This window comes from Girardinichthys multiradiatus, chromosome 8 (genome assembly GCF_021462225.1).
Source record: "Girardinichthys multiradiatus isolate DD_20200921_A chromosome 8, DD_fGirMul_XY1, whole genome shotgun sequence".
In the NCBI taxonomy this organism is placed as follows: Eukaryota; Metazoa; Chordata; class Actinopteri; order Cyprinodontiformes; family Goodeidae; genus Girardinichthys; species Girardinichthys multiradiatus.
The window spans coordinates 2333048-2352842 of NC_061801.1; the positions used below are offsets into that span (position 1 = coordinate 2333048).

At 41.7% G+C, this 19795-nt stretch overlaps 1 protein-coding gene across 4 annotated transcripts in view; it reads right to left on the reverse strand.

Moving 5' to 3' along the window:
• Positions 1–19795, reverse strand: part of nrg1 (neuregulin 1) — a 52655-nt gene that overhangs the window by 24781 nt on the left and 8079 nt on the right. For all 4 annotated transcript variants that reach the window (XM_047373519.1, XM_047373521.1, XM_047373520.1 and 1 more), the window contains exon 3: positions 14317–14455. In XM_047373519.1, the coding sequence (XP_047229475.1) occupies positions 14317–14455 (139 nt within the window). The remainder of the gene's footprint in view (positions 1–14316; positions 14456–19795) is intronic.

A 19795-nucleotide genomic window follows, 5' to 3' on the forward strand; every position in this document is an offset into this window, starting at 1 on the left:
GTCCAATAAAGATTGCAACAAATACTAAGGGAGGTTTCCTAGGGAAAATAACCTAAAACCAACAGAGCAAACATGTGACGTAAAGGAACATGAGTATGAGTAGGTATAAAATCAGGAGTTGAATGGTGAATAACAGAAAAGTCAAGATAACTTCGAAGCTTTAGCTCTGTAAAATAATCCTCTGTTCATAACTAACAATAAGTAACACAAAATAATCTTATAATAGTATCAGTAGTAGTATCTCTTCAGCACCAAATTGACTCTACAGATGGAGGTGGACGCCTCGGAGACTGGGGTGGGAGCAGTACTTTCCCAGCAATCACCCAGGGATGGTAAGCTCCACCCCTGTGCATTCTTCTCTAAACGTTTTTCTGCTGCAGAAAAGTACTACGACGTGGGAGATCATTAACGTTTGCCCATCAAGATGGCCTTAGAAGAATGGAGATACTGGTTAGAGGGGACCTCTCAACCAATTGTAATATGGACCGATCACAAGAATCTAGAATACATCAAAAAGGCTAAGCGACTTAACCACGACAATCTCGTTGATCATTGTTTTTCTCCCGGTTTAACTTCACTATTACTTACCACCCAGGTTCCAAGAATGTCAAGCCTGATGCCTTGTCCAGACAGTTTTCTCCAACCAAAGACAACTCAGAACCTGACCCAATCGTCGCCCTGTCCTGTGTTGTGGGGGCTGTAACATGGGATTTGGAGGATCAGGTTAGAAATGCCCAACAAGATGATCCTGATCCAGGTGGGGGTCCCCGGGATCGTCTTTATGTCCCCACTGTTGTCAGATCTCAGGTCATCCAGTGGTGTCATTCCTCCAGGTTTTCAGGGCATCCTGGTTCAAGTCGCACTATAGCCCTCATTCACAGATATTTCTGGTGGCCAACTGTTAACCAGGATGTTGTCAGTTTTGTTTCTGCCTGCACTACCTGTGCCAGAAATAAACCTTCTTACAAGCCCCCTGCTGGCTTACTTCAGCCCCTAACAGTCCTGATTCGTCCCTGATCACATATCGCTTTAGACTTTGTCACTGGCCTCCCTCCTTCTAGAAACAAGACTGTTATCATGTCTATCAATGTCATATCTACGGTGGTCTTTTTGCAGGCTGTGTTTTCAGGTGATGTGCTCTTTCTATGCAGGGTGTGGCTGTCAGGTGCTGCTGCACAGGTGTTGCTCATCTGAGAGCAATCAGCTAGGCTACTTATAGAGAGGAAACCCAGAGGGAGGCGTCAGCTCGTTTTCTCACTTGGTGTGCTAACAGCTAGACCTCTGCTTCTCTGCAGTCCTGCTTCCAAGCAGCTTCTCTGATCTCCTTGTTTTTCTTTCCCTGCCTTGCAGATCACCCTTCGCTGAAGAAAGTCGTGGAACCTTTCTGGTCTCCGTTTTCACTCGTGTCATGTTCCGAGGAGTTTGGGAACTCCAGCCTCGACACCTCAGCCCTGAGCCTCCTCTCTGCTTCCAGCTCCAAGCCCAGCTTCTCAGGAGCCACCTGAGAACCACCCATCAACCTGCCTGTCCACCCTCCAACGTTAAAACTCTCCAACCATAGTGGAATTTCCAGAGAGAGGAAAAACTAAGCACTTCATCCTCCAAAAACTGTTCACAGCCTGTCAACCTCAAGCCACCGTGGAGAAGTACTTATTTCCCCCCGGTCTTACCATGAACCCCACCCCTGTAAGTCAGCATCTAAAGAACACATTCACATTGTCTCCATTTCCACCCAGAATGTTTACCAGCTTCTGTCTTTCTCCTTCAGAGAGACCCTCGTTAGTCCAGCTCCAGTCCTGGTTCCAGTCCAACCTTTTTCCGTGTTTCTAAATAAACTGCTAAAACACTGTCTTGCCCTCGTGGTTGTGTATCTCAGAGTCTAAGAAAACCCCATTATGACACATTCTAGTAATATTAATGATTGAAATCTTCTCCTGAGAGGAATGAATGAGATTGTGAGTAAAAGAAGCCAAATTTAGCTTCTGAGGATTCACCCTTTAGGAAAAGGTTAGAAACTCAGTGTTTCAGGAGGAGTAGAGATTTAAATCATTGTTGAAAATCAACTAACTGGGGTGTTTTAGGCATCTGGGAAGGATACCATCAGCTGTTCACTGATTGACCATGGAAGGAGGAAAAAAGGTTTTTGTTGAGACAGTGCAGGGAAAGGTTAATAAAACCCAAGAGCAACTACACACATGGACAAAATTGTTGGTACCCCTCAGTTAATGAAAGAAAAACCCACAATGGCCACAGAAATAACTTGAATCTGACGAAGGTGATAATGAATAAATATTCTATGAAAATTAACAAATGAAAGTCAGACATTGCTTTTCAAACATGCTTCAACAGAATTATTTTTTAGAAAATAAACTCATGAAACAGGCCTGGACAAAAGTGATGGTACCCCTGAAAATAACGTGACCAATGGGACATGTTAAATCAAGGTGTGTCCATTAATTAGCATCACAGGTGTCTACATTCTTGTAATCAGTCAGTGGGTCTATATATAGGGCTACAGGTAGTCACTGTGCTGTTTGGTGACATGGTGTGTACCACACTCAACATGGACCAGAGGAAGGGAAGGAAGGAGTTGTCTCAGGAGATTAGAAAGACAATTATTGACAGGCATATTAAAGGTAAAGCTTATAAAACCATCTCCAAGCAGCTTCATGTTCCTGTAACTACAGTTGCGCATATTATTCGGAAATTTAAGATCCATGGTACAACCTCCCTGGACGTGGCCACAGGAGGAAAACTGATGACAAAACAAAGAGACGGATAATAAGAACGGTAACAAAAGAGCCCAAAAAAACTTCTAAAGAGATTAAAGGTGAACTTCAAGCTCAAGGAGCATCAGTGTCAGATCTCACCGTCCGATGTTGTTTGAGACAAAGTGGACTTAAAGGGAGATGACCAAGGAGAACACCATTGTTGAAAACGGATCAGAAAAAAGCCAGACTGGAATTTGCCAAACTACATGTTGACAAGCCACAAAGCTTCTGGGAGAATGTCCTATGGACAGATGAGACAAAAATTGAACTTTTTGGCAAGGCACATCAGCTCTATGTTCGCAGACGGAAAATGAAGCATATGAAGAAAAGCACACTGTCCCTACTGTGAAACATGGAAGAGGCTCTGTTATGCTCTGGGGCTGCTTTGCTACATCTGGCACAGGGTGTCTTGAATCTGTGCAGGTATAATGAAATCTCAAGACTATCAAGGGATTATAGAGAGAAATGTGGTGCCCAGTGTCAGAAAGCTTGGTCTCAGTCTCAGGTCATGGGTTTTGCAACAGGATAATGACCCAAAACACGCAGCTAAAAACACCCAAGAATGGCTAAGAGGAAAACATTGGACTATTCTGAAGTGGACTTCTTTAAGCCCTGACCTAAATCCTATTGAGCATCTTTGGAAGGAGCTGAAACATGCTGTCTGGAAAAGGCTCCCTTCAAACCTGAGACAACTGAAGCAGTTTGCTCATCAGGAGTGAGCCAAAATACCTGCTGAGAGGTGCAGAAGTCTCATTGACAGTTACAGGAATCGTTTGATTGCAGTGATTGCCTCAAAAAGTTGTGCAACCAAATATTAAGTTAAGAGTACCATCATTTTTGTCCAGGCCTGTTTCATGAGATTATTTCTTAAAATAATTCTGTTGAAGCATGTTTGAAAAGCAATGTCTGACTTTCATTTGTTCATTTTCATAGAATTCTTATTCAATATTATCTTTGTCAGATTCAAGTTATTTCTGTGACCATTGTGGGTTTTTCTTTCATTAACCGAGGGGTACCAACAATTTTGTCCACATGTGTACAATAATATTAAAGACCACAGTGGCCGGAGCAGGTCATACATGTAATTTTACCATTTGCAAATCATAAGCCATGCCTGAAGGCTAACAGAAAAGAAAAAGGACACATCAGCTTTCAGAATTACATGCAGGTAGAGCTCTGTATTTAATAACATCCTAAATCAGCAGATCACACATAAAATCAGCTGTTCAGAGGCACAAACATTTTTCCCAAAACACACCAAACAATACCACCATGAAACAACGTGTTTGGTTCAGACATTTATTGACGAACAAGCGAACAAGCGTCTGCAGGAGGAGGGAGCAGGCAGAGAGCAGCTCAGACTGCTTGCATCGGAACAAACAGGAGGACAAGTCCGCTGGATCTGTGGTGCATGAATATGTAATATCCAACCTAAAACTAACTTCAAAGGTCATAAGTCTGCGGTTTTGCGTTTTTAAGTCCTTGTCCTCATTATTGCCATGGATAAGACAAAAACATCCTCAGAAAATTGTAACTTCGTCAGGCAAACGTTGGAGCTCCACCACTCTGCTTCACCTGCCACACGCCCTCACATCAGAACCCCTATGCCTTATTTATAAGTTCTGGCTGGGCTGTGGTCCAGATAATTATCCTACAGGATCATTTTAGACAAAAAACATAAGACATTCTTGCATATATATATTAATACTAACGTTATTAGTATTTAGTTTATTTATGTTTTTATTTTCTATTTATTTTTTATCACTTCAGCAGATTACTACACTTATGGCTGGAGGCGGGGCTTCAGCCACCCTAGCTTCAGCCGTCGGCGGGTCAGTGGAAACACAACTGATACTGTACTGAGTAGAGCGAAAACGAATGGTGCAGAGCTGCGCCGGCAAAAACGAGCCAGTAAAAAAGGGGCAAATGTCTCTCTGCTCGCATGGGAACGCTTTGGGCTCCACCCAGAGGAGCTGGAGGAGGTGTCCGGGGAGATGGAAGTCTGGGTGTCTCTACTGAGTCTGCTGCCCCGTGCGACCCGGTCCAGGATGAAGCGGAAGACGACAACAACGGGTTGGAAGAGGAAAGAGAGAAGAGGAAATCCTGGGACTTTACTAGATTTCTAATATCTTTATTCTGGCTTTGCTACCAGAGGCATAGGGGTTTTATGGTTCTACACGGTATTTGAGCTGTCTCCAGGACTGCACTCTTCTGGACAGAGAACTCTGCTTTTGTTCCCACAGTCTGATAGAATCACTCTCAATTTTGGGTGAAATATTTCTTACAAACATGGGATCTGCAGTGCTCAATTCACCTCTTCAAACAGACTTTCAGCCTTATATGCCATTTAGTCCAGGCAACAGTCTGTTCATTATTAGACATTCATGTTGTGACACCCTAATAAGCTAATTAACTCAAAACACCAGAAAAGGTTTCCTGAGCCTTTAAATGCTCTCCCACTCTGGGCCTCATTCTGCACAACCATAGGAAAGACTGCTGATTGGACAGATGTCCAGAAGACAGTCATCCACACCCTTCACAAGGAGGGTAAGCCACAAAAGCTCATTTCCAAAGAAACTGGTTGTTCACAGAGTTATGTATCCAAGCATATTGACAGAAAATTAAGAAGGAAGGAGTGTGGTAGAAAAAGGTGCACCAGCAACAGGGAGAAACGCAGCCTGGAGAGGATTGTCAAGAGAAATCCATTCAAGAATTTGGTGGTGCTTCACGAGGAGTGGACTAAGGCTAGAGTTGGTGCATCAAGAGCCACCACACAGATGAATACTAGACATGGGCTACAAAAATTGCTCATGTCAAGCCACCCCTAAACCAGAGAAAACGCCACAAGCACCTTACCTGGGCTAAGGAGAAAAGGAACTGGACTGTTGCTCAGTGGTCCAAAGTCCTGCACTTCATTTGGAAATCATGGTCCCAGAGTCTGGAGGAAGAGGGGAGAGGTCAACTGTGTTTTCTGAGGTCCACAGTCAATGCAGCCGTCTATCCGAAATTTCTAGAGCACTTCATGCTTCCCTCTGCTGACAAGCTGTATGGAGATGCTGATTTTATTTTCCAGCAGGACTTAGCACCTGCCCACACTGCCAAAGGTACCACAAGCTGGCATAGTGAACATGCTGTTCCAGGTCTTGTTTGGCCAGCAAACTGGCCTGACCTGAAACCCATCAAAAATCTATGGGCTGTTGTCAAGAGTTAGACGAGAGACACCAGATCCAACAAGGCAGCTTTCAAAGCAATCTGGGTTGCCATTAAACCTATACAGTGCCACAGGCTGATCGCCTCTATGCCACAGCACACAGATGCAGTAATTCATGGAAAAGGAGGCCCAACCAAGTATTAAGTGCATATAAATGGTCATACTTTTCAGACCCTGACATTTGTGCTTAAAACATCCTTTGATTGATCTAATGTGATATTTAAATTTTCTGTGACACTGAATTTTGGGATTTCTTTACCTGTAAGCCATAATCTTTAAAATAACAAGAAATAAAAGCTTGAAATATTTTACTCTATGTGAAATGAATCTCTATAAATAACCATTTAACTTTCTGAAATGACTTGCAAAATATGTTGTACTGTTATGCAATATTAAATTTTTTTAGATGTACCTGTATACAACCTAAAATTCTTCTTATGGCCAATACACTCAGATGGACAGAAAACTGTTTATTCTCTGGTTAAATCAACATTTCAACCTGGTTTTGTGAATAAATTACACTGTGGTTAAAGTACCAAAAAGATACAGAAGATCCAAGTTCTCCTCAGGAAAATGTGCAAAAACCAGCATCTATAATAGCAAAGGGGTCCATCACGGCAGACAGGATAGACTTGTTAGAAATTATTGTTCAAAGGAACTATTGATTGCCACAATAACAGATTTCTGAATTCAGAGCAAAGGGAAGGTAAAATCAGCAATTTTTTATTTATTTTTATTTATTTTGTAGTGATAAATATTGAAGAGCTGTTTTGGTTTGGTTCCAGAATTTACAGCAACAGAGCAAATGGTCAAGGGGTGGATTGAAGATTGATAAGCTAGGGAAGACTCAAAAGGAGATAAACCAGATGCTAAAGACACATGACAATTGTGTACATACTCAGCGCATATAAAATGATGACTCCATAAAGTGGGATTGTTAGTGCAGAGACAACAGAGGGTGTTTTCCATCTCCTGATTCAGGCGTTTGCACTGACCATTTGTTTGGGGATGAAAATCAGAGGAGAGCCTGACTTGGGCGCTGAGAGGAGTACAGAAACCCTTCCAAACTTGGGATATGAACTGGGGTCCTCAATCGCAGACTAATACCATGGGGAGTCCATGGATTCTTAAAACATGATTTGGCAGTGACAGTAGCAGACACAGCAGATGGAAGTTTGGTAAGTGCAACTAGAGAATTCGAGCAGAAGAGAACTTCTCCTTTAGTCCATGAAAAGCCTTTTCTGCTTCTGGAGTCCAACTGAAGGCTCTCTTGGTAGATGTGAGGGCAGTGAGAGGTGAAGCAGTTATGCTAAAGTCCCGGATGAAACAACGGTAGAAGTTGGCAAAACCTAGGAAGCGTTGAAGCTGCTTCCTAGAGTAGGCACCACGACGGCTGCGTGAATCTTGCTGGGGTCTGCCTTCACCTGTCCACCCTCGATAATAAAGCCAAGAAAGGTAATAGAATTAACAATAAATTCACATTCCTCGGCCTTGACATAGAGATGGTTAGAGTCGTTGAAGAACCATTCTGAGGTGCCGTTTATGAGTCTCAAGGTCATTAGAGAAGATGAGAATGTCGTCTAAGTACACAATACAAATATTATGCCTAAGCATGCCATTGACCAGGACTTGAAAGATGGCAGGAGTGTTGGTAAGACCAATGGGCATGACGAAGTATTCGTAGTGGCCAATGGGTGTTTTAAATGCTGTTTTCCATTCGTCTTCTTCACGAATGCGGACCAGATGGTATGCATTGTGGAGATCTAATTTGTTGAAAATTGTGGTGCCATGAATTGATTTGAAGGCAGGGATTAACAAGGGAAAATAATGCTTATTTTTAATAGTGATCTGATTTAAGCCTCTGTAGTCGATGCAGGGTCTTAAGGTCTCCTCTTTCTTTTCTACAAAGAAAAATCCTGCAGGAGAGGATGATGGACGGATAAAACCTGTGTTGAGGGAGTCATTGATGTACTGTTCCATGTTTCTTACTCAGAGTTGATGTTGAAAAGATGGCCATGGGGTAATAGGGCACCAGGAAGGAGATCAATACAGCAGTCATAAGGTTGATGAGGAGAAAATGAAAGGTTCTTGGTCATTACAGATGGTGTAATGGAGCTAAAAACGAGGATAAATGGGGTGGTGAATGGCGCCCGCCAGTGCCTCCTATATTACTGACGGGCTGACTCTTTTGGCCGTACCGGACAATGTAGACGGAACTGGCCAAGCTTACCACAACAAAGGCATCACTTAGATGGCAAGCACTTACAGTACAGACCAAAAGTGTGGATACACCTTCTCATTCAAAGAGTTTTCTTTATTTTCATGACTATGAATATTGTAGCTTCACACTGCAGGCATCAAAACTATGAATTAACACACGTGGAATTATATACTGAACACAAAAGTGTGAAACAACTGAAAATATGTCTTATATTTTAGGTTCTTCAAAGTAGCCACCTTTTGCTTTGATTACTGCTCCGCACACTCTTGGCATTCTGTTGATGAGCTTCAAGAGGTAGTCACCTGAAATAGTTTTCCAACAGTCTTGAAGGAGTTCCCAGAGATGCTTAGAACTTGTTGGCCCTCTTGCCTTCACTCTGCGGTCCAGCTCAACCCAGACCATCTCGATTGGGTTCAGGTCCGGTGACTGTGGAGGCCAGGTCATCTGGCGCAGCACCCCATCACTCTCCTTCTTGGTCAAGTAGCCCTTACACAGCCTGGAGGTGTGTTTGGGGTCATTGTCCTGTTGAAAAATAAATGATGGTCCAACTAAACGCAAACTGGATGGAATAGCATGACGCTGCAAGATGCTGTGGTAGCCATGCTGGTTCAGTATGCCTTCAATTTTGAATAAATCCCCAACAGTGTCACCAGCAAAGCACCCCCACACCATCACACCTCCTCCTCCATGCTTCATGGTGGGAACCAGGCATGTAGAGTCCATCCGTTCACCTCTTCTGCGCCGCACAAAGACACGGTGGTTGGAACTAAAGATCTCAAACTTGGACTCATCAGACCAAAGCACAAATTTCCACTGGTCTAATGTCCATTCCTTGTGTTCTTTAGCCCAAACAAGTCTCTTCTGCTTGTTGCCTGTCCTCAGCAGTGGTTTCCTAACAGCTATTTTACCATGAAGGCCTGATTCACACAGTTTCCTCTTAACAGTTGTTCTAGAGATGTGTCTACGGCTAGAACTCTGTGGCATTGACCTGTTCTCCAATCTGAGCTGCTGTTAACCTGCGATTTCTGAGGCTGGTGACTCAGATGAACTTATCGTCTGCAGCAGTGGTGACTCTTGGTCTTCCTTTCCTGGGGCGGTTCTCATGTGAGCCAGTTTCTTTGTAGCGATTGATGGTTTTTGCGACTGCACTTGGGGACACTTTCAATGTTTTCCCAATTGTTCAGACTGACTGACCTTCATTTCTTAAAGTAATGATGGCCACTGGTTTTTCTTTACTTTTTTCGTGCCATAATACAAATTCTAAGTCTATTCAATAGGACTATCAGCTGTGTACTGTATCCACCTCCTGCACAACACAACTGATGGTCCCAGCCCCATTTATAAGGCTTGAAATCCCATTATTAAACTTGACAGGGGACACCTGTGAAGTGAAAACCATTTCAGGAGACTACCTCTTGAAGCTCATCAACAGAATGCCACGAGTGTGCGGAGCAGTAATCAAAGCAAAAGGTGGCTACTTTGAAGAACCTAGAATATAAGACATATTTTCAGTTGTTCACACTTTTTTGTTCAGTATATAATTCCACGTGTTAATTCATAGCTTTGATGCCTTCAGTGTGAAGCTACAATATTCATAGTCATGAGAATAAAGACAACTCTTTGAATGAGAAGGTGTCCAAACTTTTGGTCTGTACCATATGTCTCTCATCTGGCGTAAAGCTGGCTCTGCCTAACTGCATGGGTTCAGTTTGATGGTAAGAGACGGAGTGTGGCGCTTCTTGTGTGGTCACAACAGGTGCAAAGCTCTCATGTCTGAGTGTAGATACTTTTCTAGTCCTTTTTTAATTATTTTTCTCCCTCAGACGATTGTTAATGCGTATGGCCAGGTTGATCAGTTCATCAATCGTGTCAGGTTCATCATGATAGGCTAATTCATCTTTTATTTTCTTAGTGAGAGAATTTCGGAATGCTCCTTTAAGAGCTGGCGGGTTCCAACCTGATTCTGCAGCCAAAATGCAAAATTCTATGGCCATGGGTTTGTGGTTCTGTTTTGAGTTCCAAAGTTTCTTGACGATTTCCTCATCACTACGTCTAAGGGAGAAAGTTAATTTAATCTGCTCAAGAAATTCATCAAAGGAGAAGAAACCAATAGTGGTTTCATTTACCAAGGTCTCACATTAATGCCTGCCCTTTGAGCAGTCCAATGACATAGGATATCTGACTGGCGTCATCGAGGAAGGAATGAGGTGAACGCTGAAAAACAAGAGCACATTGCAAAAGAAATGCCCGACTTTTGTCCAGCTGTCCCCCAAAAAAGGTTCCGGAGGCGGAGATGTGAGTCCACGGCAGGTGGGGGCTGCAACCGTGGAAGCTAAACTAGCAGCAGGGCTAGTTACAGCAGGCGGAGGTCTGGAATTGAGAGTGTGAATCTGACAGGAGATCTCAGCCAAGGTTTTGCACTGTGGTGTTTTGTTGCTGATTTAGTAAATAAGGGAGATTGTCATGCTGACTGAGCAAGAAGTTCTGCTGAGTGAGGGCCGTCTATAATTGTGCCACATAGTCAGATTAGTTAGATTGTTCTGTCATGACAGATAACTAGGTGAATCTAGTACAGGCAACAATTACAGAGACAGAGTTCACTTTTAACAGGTTTATTGATAAACAAGAAATAACTGTGGTGTCGTCGAGGAGTCAAGATTTCACTGGGCGATCCACTGAGGGAGAAAGGTGAGTGAGTACGGGATCTTAGAAGAAACGTTCAGTCTTGAACAGAGCGCGGATCATTTTTACCGTTTAGTGGAGGAGATGTTCCAGTGAGAGAGGTGAGTAATGCCACGGAGACTGAGGTTGACAGGGAAGATTGAAGTGTGACAGCTGAGATTCTCTCTGATAATTTCCAGGTAGTAATGTGTAGAGTTGGAGGGTGGACAGGCAGGGGTTTACAAGGCAGGTTCACTGGAGAAGTGGTAAGAACTTCCTTTGGTATGCAGGTCCCAGGATCTAAGGGAGGCTCACAATTGGGTAAGCACAGTGAAGTACTTCCAGCCAACTGTAAACTTGAACACGAACCATAAGCCTGAGAAAAATCAAGGACTGGGTTTTTGGGGTATAAATCCACTCAGGGATAGAGAGGAGCACAAAACTCATGTAAGACATGGTCAGGAAAACAAGAGTAAAGGAGCTAGTCTGCTGGTCTGATTACCACTCAGGTGAGTTAACAATCTGATGCCTCCTTCAAGGTTCCTGCTGCTTAAGAGCTCTCCCTTAATGATACCTGATGATCCTCAGTTGTGTGATTCCACCTGCCTGTCGCACCCTGCAAGAAGAGGTGAGAGAAAGAAAACCACACACATACACAACACTGACCTGTGCTTAACTCCGTGACATGACAGTCTGTATGCAGACTCATCATTGTCCTGGATCAGACCAATGACAATGGTGGTCATCTGCAAGCTTCAGGAGTTTTACAGACGGGTCTGCTGAGGTGCAGTCATTTGTGTTCAGGGAGGAGGGGGAAGAGAACACACCACTGGGGGCGCCAGTGCTGATGGTTCTTGAGCAGAAGAAGATGCTTCCCAGCCTCACCTGCGGCTGCCAATCAGTCAAGAAGCTGGTGATCCACTGACTGGTGGAGGCCATGCATGCATGTTTACCTCTTGGGTACTCCACAGATTCCTCTCACAGTCCAAATACACGCGTTTGTGTGTGTGTGTGTTGCCCTGTGATGGACTGGTGACCTGTCCAGGGTGTACCCAGCCTCTTACCCAGAGACCAATGGAGACAGGCAATAGTTCTCCCCCTCCTCCCCAACCCTGATGAGGAGGTATAGACAACGGATTGATAGACAACATTGCTTTTGACTATGTTGGGTTGTTGACGCCAATAAAATAAGAAGCTGATTTGTTTTTAAGCCAAGGGTCTAAATCAACTTTTTTCATTTGAAGCACTAAGGCTCTGAATAAAGAAATGGGATAATATAATAAAATTGTGTCTAAAAGCAGAAACGTACAGGGGTTGGACAATGAAACTGAAACACCTGGTTTTAGACCACAATAATTTATTAGTATGGTGTAGGGCCTCCTTTTGTGGCCAATACAGCGTCAATTCGTCTTGGGAATGACATATACAAGTCCTGCACAGTGGTCAGAGGGATTCTAAGCCATTCTTCTTGCAGGATAGTGGCCAGGTCACTACGTGATACTGGTGGAGGAAAACGTTTCCTGACTCGCTCCTCCAAAACACCCCAAAGTGGCTCAATAATATTTAGATCTGGTGACTGTGCAGGCCATGGGAGATGTTCAACTTCACTTTCATGTTCATCAAACCAATCTTTCACCAGTCTTGCTGTTTGTATTGGTGCATTGTCATCCTGATACACGGCACCGCCTTCAGGATACAATGTTTGAACCATTGGATGCACATGGTCCTCAAGAATGGTTCGGTAGTCCTTGGCAGTGACGTGCCCATCTAGCACATGTATTGGGCCAAGAGAATGCCATGATATGGCAGCCCAAACCATCACTGATCCACCCCCATGCTTCACTCTGGGCATGCAACAGTCTGGGTGATACGCTTCTTTGGGGCTTCTCCACACCGTAACTCTCCCGGATGTCAATCAATGAAGACTGGCTAACAGGCTCGTCCAATTTAGCCATGAAACCTCCCACACTAAATTGACAGGTGTTTCAGTTTCATTGTCCAACCCCTGTATTTGGGCCCTTATAGATTTCGTATGTTGCTTTTTTCCCCTCTTCAGATCATCAAACACATTTTTTAAAATCAGACAAAAATAATGTGAAAAAATACAAAGATGCAGTTTTCAAATGGTTATTTCATTCTTTAAGAAACTATCCACACTAAACATTTCCTCTGTGAAAATATAAGCCCCCCATATTAAATCAAAAACTGGGATTGTAAGTAAAAATGAGTGTGATAGGGCACTGTTTGAAATGATTTGATAGGGTAATTTTTTCCTTACCCCCCCCAAACAGTCTCTCCATTCAAAACACATTTTACCCCAGGATTATGAGGCAATTCAAATATTAGCTTCATGAAAAGGAACTTTCAAGGCTAAGGGAGGAGAATACAACAGTTCATGTCTAACCACACCTCTGAGGCGACCTCAGGTGTTGTTTGTGAGCAAGTTTATCAATGCCAAAACTGGCTGTTAACCATTATTTTAATTGTTTGTGTGTCCATTGTTAGTGCAAATAGTTGCTCATGTCCATGGATCATTTATTAAATAATCGACACATTGTGGTCTCTAAACAGTCCCAATGAATGTTAACCTATAATAATTAGCTCTAGCAGGGATTACATTTTTCTCAGCAACTGAGACAAATGAACTGCAGACAGTATCAGTGTTTTGATTTCGCTTCCATTTGCATGAAGTTAAGTTTTAGAGCCAAACAGCATGCTGCTGTTAGAAAATTAACATTTAGCAACATAGTACAGGAGTAAAACAAGATTGATTATGTGAGTAAATTGTAATGTTCATCTTCATTGCTGCTAAACTACACACAGTTATGTCACATATTAGACACAGTATCCCTGTGGCACAATTGTTCAGAGAAAAGATTGTGCTAACGAAGACTGGAGCTGTAATGAAACATCTAACAGAATGCAGTGAGACTGAGCTCCTCACAGAGCACTTTTAAACCCACAGTAAGGTGCCAGCCTATTAGATCTCAAATGAACTGCTCTTGGAAAACAATTCTCAAGACGTCCTCCTCTTCATTGGATAAATCACTGAGTAATTATTAATATGAACTGACATTCAAGTTGTTGACTTTGCCATTACTACTTTTGTCTTTGGGAACTGTGTTGTGCATTGGTTTGGTGTTACTTACCTAATGTCATCACGCTAGCAACTTTAGGCCTTGTTCTCGGCTACCTTGTGCTTGGTTTCTTTCTTTCTTGCTTGCCTTCTTTCATTCTTTCACTTTTTCTCACATATTTATTTACATGAAAATGAGTACAACTATTGTGAACTACAGTACAAGCCCAAGCACAATTAAAAGGAGAAGTTGTACAAATGATAATATGTGCCCTTTAATATACAGTGCATAATGTTAATCAGAAGGGTACAATGTATTTTTTCGTCTAACAGGTATAACATTAACGTAAATAGAAAGCAGAGGTCAGTCTCGTACCTGCATAGAAACTTTGTACTGCCAGGCATGATTTCGAGTGTGAAGCATTCCCCTCCATTAACGCAGTAGTTCTTCTGGGTGGCACTGCAACGCATTATGTGGCTGGAGCTCTTAGTTGTAGTGGAGGTGCTGGTGGTAGCTGCAGAATGATAACCAAGATTATTGCTAAAGGAAGGAAAATCATAGGCAAATAATTACAGTTAGTTTTTAACTACAAGTAATTTTATTTTGCAAAAATATTGTAGTTCAGTCTTCTACGATGAGCGATGTAAACTTAGAATTTTATCATGATATTTTTTTACATTTATTACAATAATTATAAAAATTATGATAAAAATGTTTAAAAATGTATTTGCATCCCTATAATCTTTTGACAGTACATCTGTAACTGAAATCAGTAAGACCCCAACAAACACAATCGTGGCTCTTAAAGTAAAACTTAAAGTAAACCTATTGAGTAGGCTGCTTTAGAATGTCAGTTACAGAAAGTGGTGCAACTGCTCCACTAACCACACAAAATAACTGAAATAAGTCATGTTTTCAAATATAATGATTTAATTAATGTACTTAAGAAACCAAAATTAGAAAAAAAGTTGGATCAAACAGCAAAACTAGCAATGTTTTGCAAACATCACCAATTAGAATTTATCACTGTTCTGATAAATCTGTATTCTTACCATAATAACCTTTTTCACAATGACAATAAACGATACAATAATTGCCCATCCCTACAGTCATCTACAATCAGTTGTGTCTGCGTATGGTTGCAAGAAAAGGTTGATTTTTCATCCAGTCCTCTTCATCACACACAGTTTCAGTTGTTAAACCTTTTATTATTGCTTTAACTGTAGAAGTAGACAATTGTAAGCAAGCCGCTAATTTCTTGTAGTCTGATAGTCTTCGTTTGGTTTATAACTTTGTGGCTATTCCCACTCTGTCCTTTTCAGCCTTCCAAATACTGAAACCCTAAAAGCTGAAATAGGGTGAAACGAGCTCTGTGATTACTGTACAGCAAAACTCTGTACACACATGGAATAAATTCACACAATTTCTTAAAATATAAGAATTATTTAACAAAAACAATTCAACTCCAAGTTAAAAAGTTTTAAATTAACAAACTTTTTACTATACTAGAAAAATTCATCGAAACGACCAAGGAAAATTAACCAGAAAACCAATAAACTATATACAAATGAAGGAACAAGGGAATTAATAAAAATGGTATGACCACAAAAATTATGCAATATTACCATTCGGTGTTATCTGTGTTTGAGAATCACCCTGCTTGCTTCTACACCTGCAGAGATATTAACAGCCTTTTTACCAAAAAATGCACGGTACTTATGTATGCAAGATGTATTTAGTTTTAAATGCGGCTCAATATAGAACATTTGTGTATCTGTTAACACCTGAATCTAAACACCTGTGGGTCTGAGTGTGAGTGTGCTTGTGTGTACAAGGTTTCTCCATAAAAATATGCAATAGCGAGTGAGAGGAGCCACAGACCTGCCCCCTGGACCCGGAACAGATACAGAGGAGATCCAAGCCATAAACATTCAAAGGCCCCCCAGAGCCCAGGAAACCCAAGAGAACAATTGGCGGGACAACCGCAACCCCCCCAGAGAAGAGCAGGGGAGAGTCCCAGGGGAACCCCCCAGCAGCCACAGTGCAGAAGCCCCATTGAGCTGCAGCAATGAGGCCAAAGGCCCAGCTGGCAGTTGTCTACGCCCGAGCATGTCCAGCCAGGACCCAGAGAGCCAAGCCCCAGGACATATCACTCTCCAATCAGAGCCCCAACAATTTCTTTCTACTGCACTGACAGTAGTGTCTGCCCAAAAATCTTGAAAACAATATTGAGTTGGATGACTTCAGACATACAGGGGTTGGACAATGAAACTGAAACACCTGGTTTTAGACCACAATAATTTATTAGTATGGTGTAGGGCCTCCTTTTGCGGCCAATACAGCGTCAATTCGTCTTGGGAATGACATATACAAATCCTGCATAGTGGTCAGAGGGATTTTAAGCCATTCTTCTTGCAGGATAGTGGCCAGGTCACTACGTGATACTGGTGGAGGAAAACGTTTCCTGACTCGCTCCTCCAAAACACCCCAAAGTGGCTCAATAATATTTTGATCTGGTGACTGTGCAGGCCATGGGAGATGTTCAACTTCACTTTCATGTTCATCAAACCAATCTTTCACCAGTCTTGCTGTGTGTATTGGTGCATTGTCATTCTGATACACGGCACCGCCTTCAGGATACAATGTTTGAACCATTGGATGCACATGGTCCTCAAGAATGGTTCGGTAGTCCTTGGCAGTGACGCGCCATCTAGCACAAGTATTGGGCCAAGGGAATGCCATGATATGGCAGCCCAAATCATCACTGATCCACCCCCATGCTTCACTCTGGGCATGCAACAGTCTGGGTGGTACGCTTCTTTGAGGCTTCTCCACACCGTAACTCTCCTGGATGTGGGGAAAACAGTAAAGGTGGACTCATCAGAGAACAATACATGTTTCACATTGTCCACAGCCTAAGATTTGCGCTCCTTGCACCATTGAAACTGACGTTTGGCATTGGCACGAGTGACCAAAGGTTTGGCTATAGCAGCCCGGCCGTGTATATTGACCCTGTGGAGTTCCCAACGGACAGTTCTGGTGGAAACAGGAGAGTTGAGGTGCACATTTAATTCTGCCGTGATTTGGGCAGCCGTGGTTTTATGTTTTTTGGATACAATCCGGGTTAGCACCCGAACATCCCTTTCAGACAGCTTCCTCTTGCATCCACAGTTAGTCCTGTTGGATGTGGTTCGTCCTTCTTGGTGGTATGCTGACATTACCCTGGATACCGTGGTTCTTCACAAAACTTGCTGTCTTGGTCACAGATGCGCCAGCAAGACGTGCACCAACAATTTGTCCTCTTTTGAACTCTGGTATGTCACCCATAATGTTCTGTGCATTTCAATATTTTGAGCAAAACTGTGCTCTTATCCTGCTAATTGAACCTTCACACTCTGCTCTTACTGGTGCAATGTGCAATCAATGAAGACTGGCTACCAGGCTGGTCCAATTTAGCCATGAAACCTCCCACACTAAAATGACAGGTGTTTCAGTTTCATTGTCTAACCCCTGTATCTTTTTGAAACATAATATTTCATTTGGAATTTGTCCTCTGCAACACTCGAAGCTCATAAATTTTATTCACCGGGGGCCTTACATTCCCCATAATAATCAGTAATGGTTAAAATTTCATTGTCCTTACTCTCCATTTGGCAGCAACCTCTGATAACTGTTCTCTAACTCATCTGGCATATGTTATTCATTTAGAGTAGAATAAGGTTTTTGTTTTTGTGAATCAGCAACCTGCGGCTCTTTGGAGTTTGAGGTGATACATTCACAACTTAAAAAAAAATCCCTAAAAACTGTCAATCAAAATATACATCTTATTCACGTCTATAGCCCTCGCCTTTATCTGCAAGTGGATTCTTTAGGTGGCGACCCTGCAGTAAGCTAACTGTAAATACCTCCAACAATGCTGGCTTACCAGTGTGCTTGACATGTGATGCGAAATTAGCAAACAATAAAAAATGTAGCGTTAAAAGACATTTTCAAAACAAGCAATCAACATTTTCTGAAAAGTATCCAACTGAAGATGAGCGAAGGAGTGAGGGAAATGGACACATGGTGTTGATCATTCATCCTTGTCAGTGCTCAGGCGTTTTATTGTCCAGAAGCCGAATCAGTTGAAAAAAAAAACAATAAATTTATACTGCAACACATTGGTTTATTATATACAAAAGCTATTTCAAGCCAACCTTTATGGGTATTTTATTATTATTTTTATTTATTTGTGTTCATTTACATGTTTGATATAAACTGCTTAACCAACTAACCTGAAATGTATCTAAAGACTGTAGAAGAAAACAATACTTTGGTGAGAGTAAAACTTATAATGCACATCAAAGAATACATTTCTGAGATTTAAACAGTCATATACAATAAATTAGATGCTCTGATGAGGCTGGCTCGTTGGGCAGATTACAAGTATTTTTTGAAAGTAACAACCTTTAAGCAGGTATTAAACACACTTTTAGTTAAGCCCACATGTCTGTATTAAAACTGTTTTTATTGGTCTGTAATGTAATATTCTAATCTTAAATGTTTTTTCATTAGTTGTAAGAAGAAAATCATCATAATTAAAAGAAATGAAGGCTTGGAAGTTCCTACATTTCAACTGAGAACTGGATCTATGATGCTGTTATATTTATTCCATTAACCCCATTTGTATAACCTTGACAGGACACCATTATTACTCAGATTTTCCTTTCAATTGATTTTTCATGGTTAAATGGTTAAAATATAAAATTTTATAGCATAAAATATGACAATCAAGACTTTTTTTAAATGGCAGCCTCACATGTTTGTTGATCCCAGATCAATTTTCTTCTAAAAATATTTGTGGCATGTTCTCTTCTTGTCAAATCTATACAATTTTTGCAACCTGACTGCAAGTCATACAGAAACTACCTCTGCCATCATCACTGTAGATGATCTAACGCACTCCCAGGATAATAAATCAAAGAGTGAGGTGACCACAACAGAGACATCATGGTGGCAAGCCACAGGCAGACACAGTACTGTGATGTCTGCCTGTGGAAGGAGGCAGCATCAATTAGCTTACAGCAGGCTCTGACCTTGAAATGGAGCACAGGCAGAAAACAGGAAGTGTCTCCATATCAGAGCCCAGAGTTTCAGTTAGTGTCATGCATCATTTATTGGTTTTTACTTATTCATAAGACTGGAACTATTCATCCACACGTTTCAGGGAGCTTGTACATTGCTTACAGTTGTGCAGGACATTTTAGGCACCCACAATTTCAGTGCAGACAGATTGACGCTTGTGGGTTTTGATCTTAGAGAAGAGCAACCCAGCACACACACGTTATCACACACCCACACATCCACTCAAGCAATGATAACGGGTGAACAAAGGAGTTAAAGAAAGGAGTTAAAGAAAAATACAAAAGGGCTTTCAGAATGGAAGTTTAGCTAATCGAACCCAACTTACGCTAAGCTTTAATGAGCATAAACAAATGAAAAAGCTCATTGTAATTTTAATCACATTTCCTTCCAAATAAGCTCTTCAACATATCTCAATGAATATGTAAGAAAAGCCTATAAACTAAAAAGATCTTTCACAGACTGCTCATGCCTTAGTCCTTGCATATATAAAAAGTAGGACTTTATTCAATTATTCAAGATAAATGGTGTGTTCCATTTGTAGTAGAAAATATCAAGCAGAAAGTTTGCTAAAGGTGTAATTCTAAATTGGAAAGTAACAGTTTTTTTTTTCTCAAAGTTCAGTACAGCTCCAAAACATACAAACCTTAGTGAAAGTTGCAGTAATATATTCTTTTGTCCTGATGGTTTCAGTGGCACACAAAATACAGTACCACACGATTTGCAGTAAAAC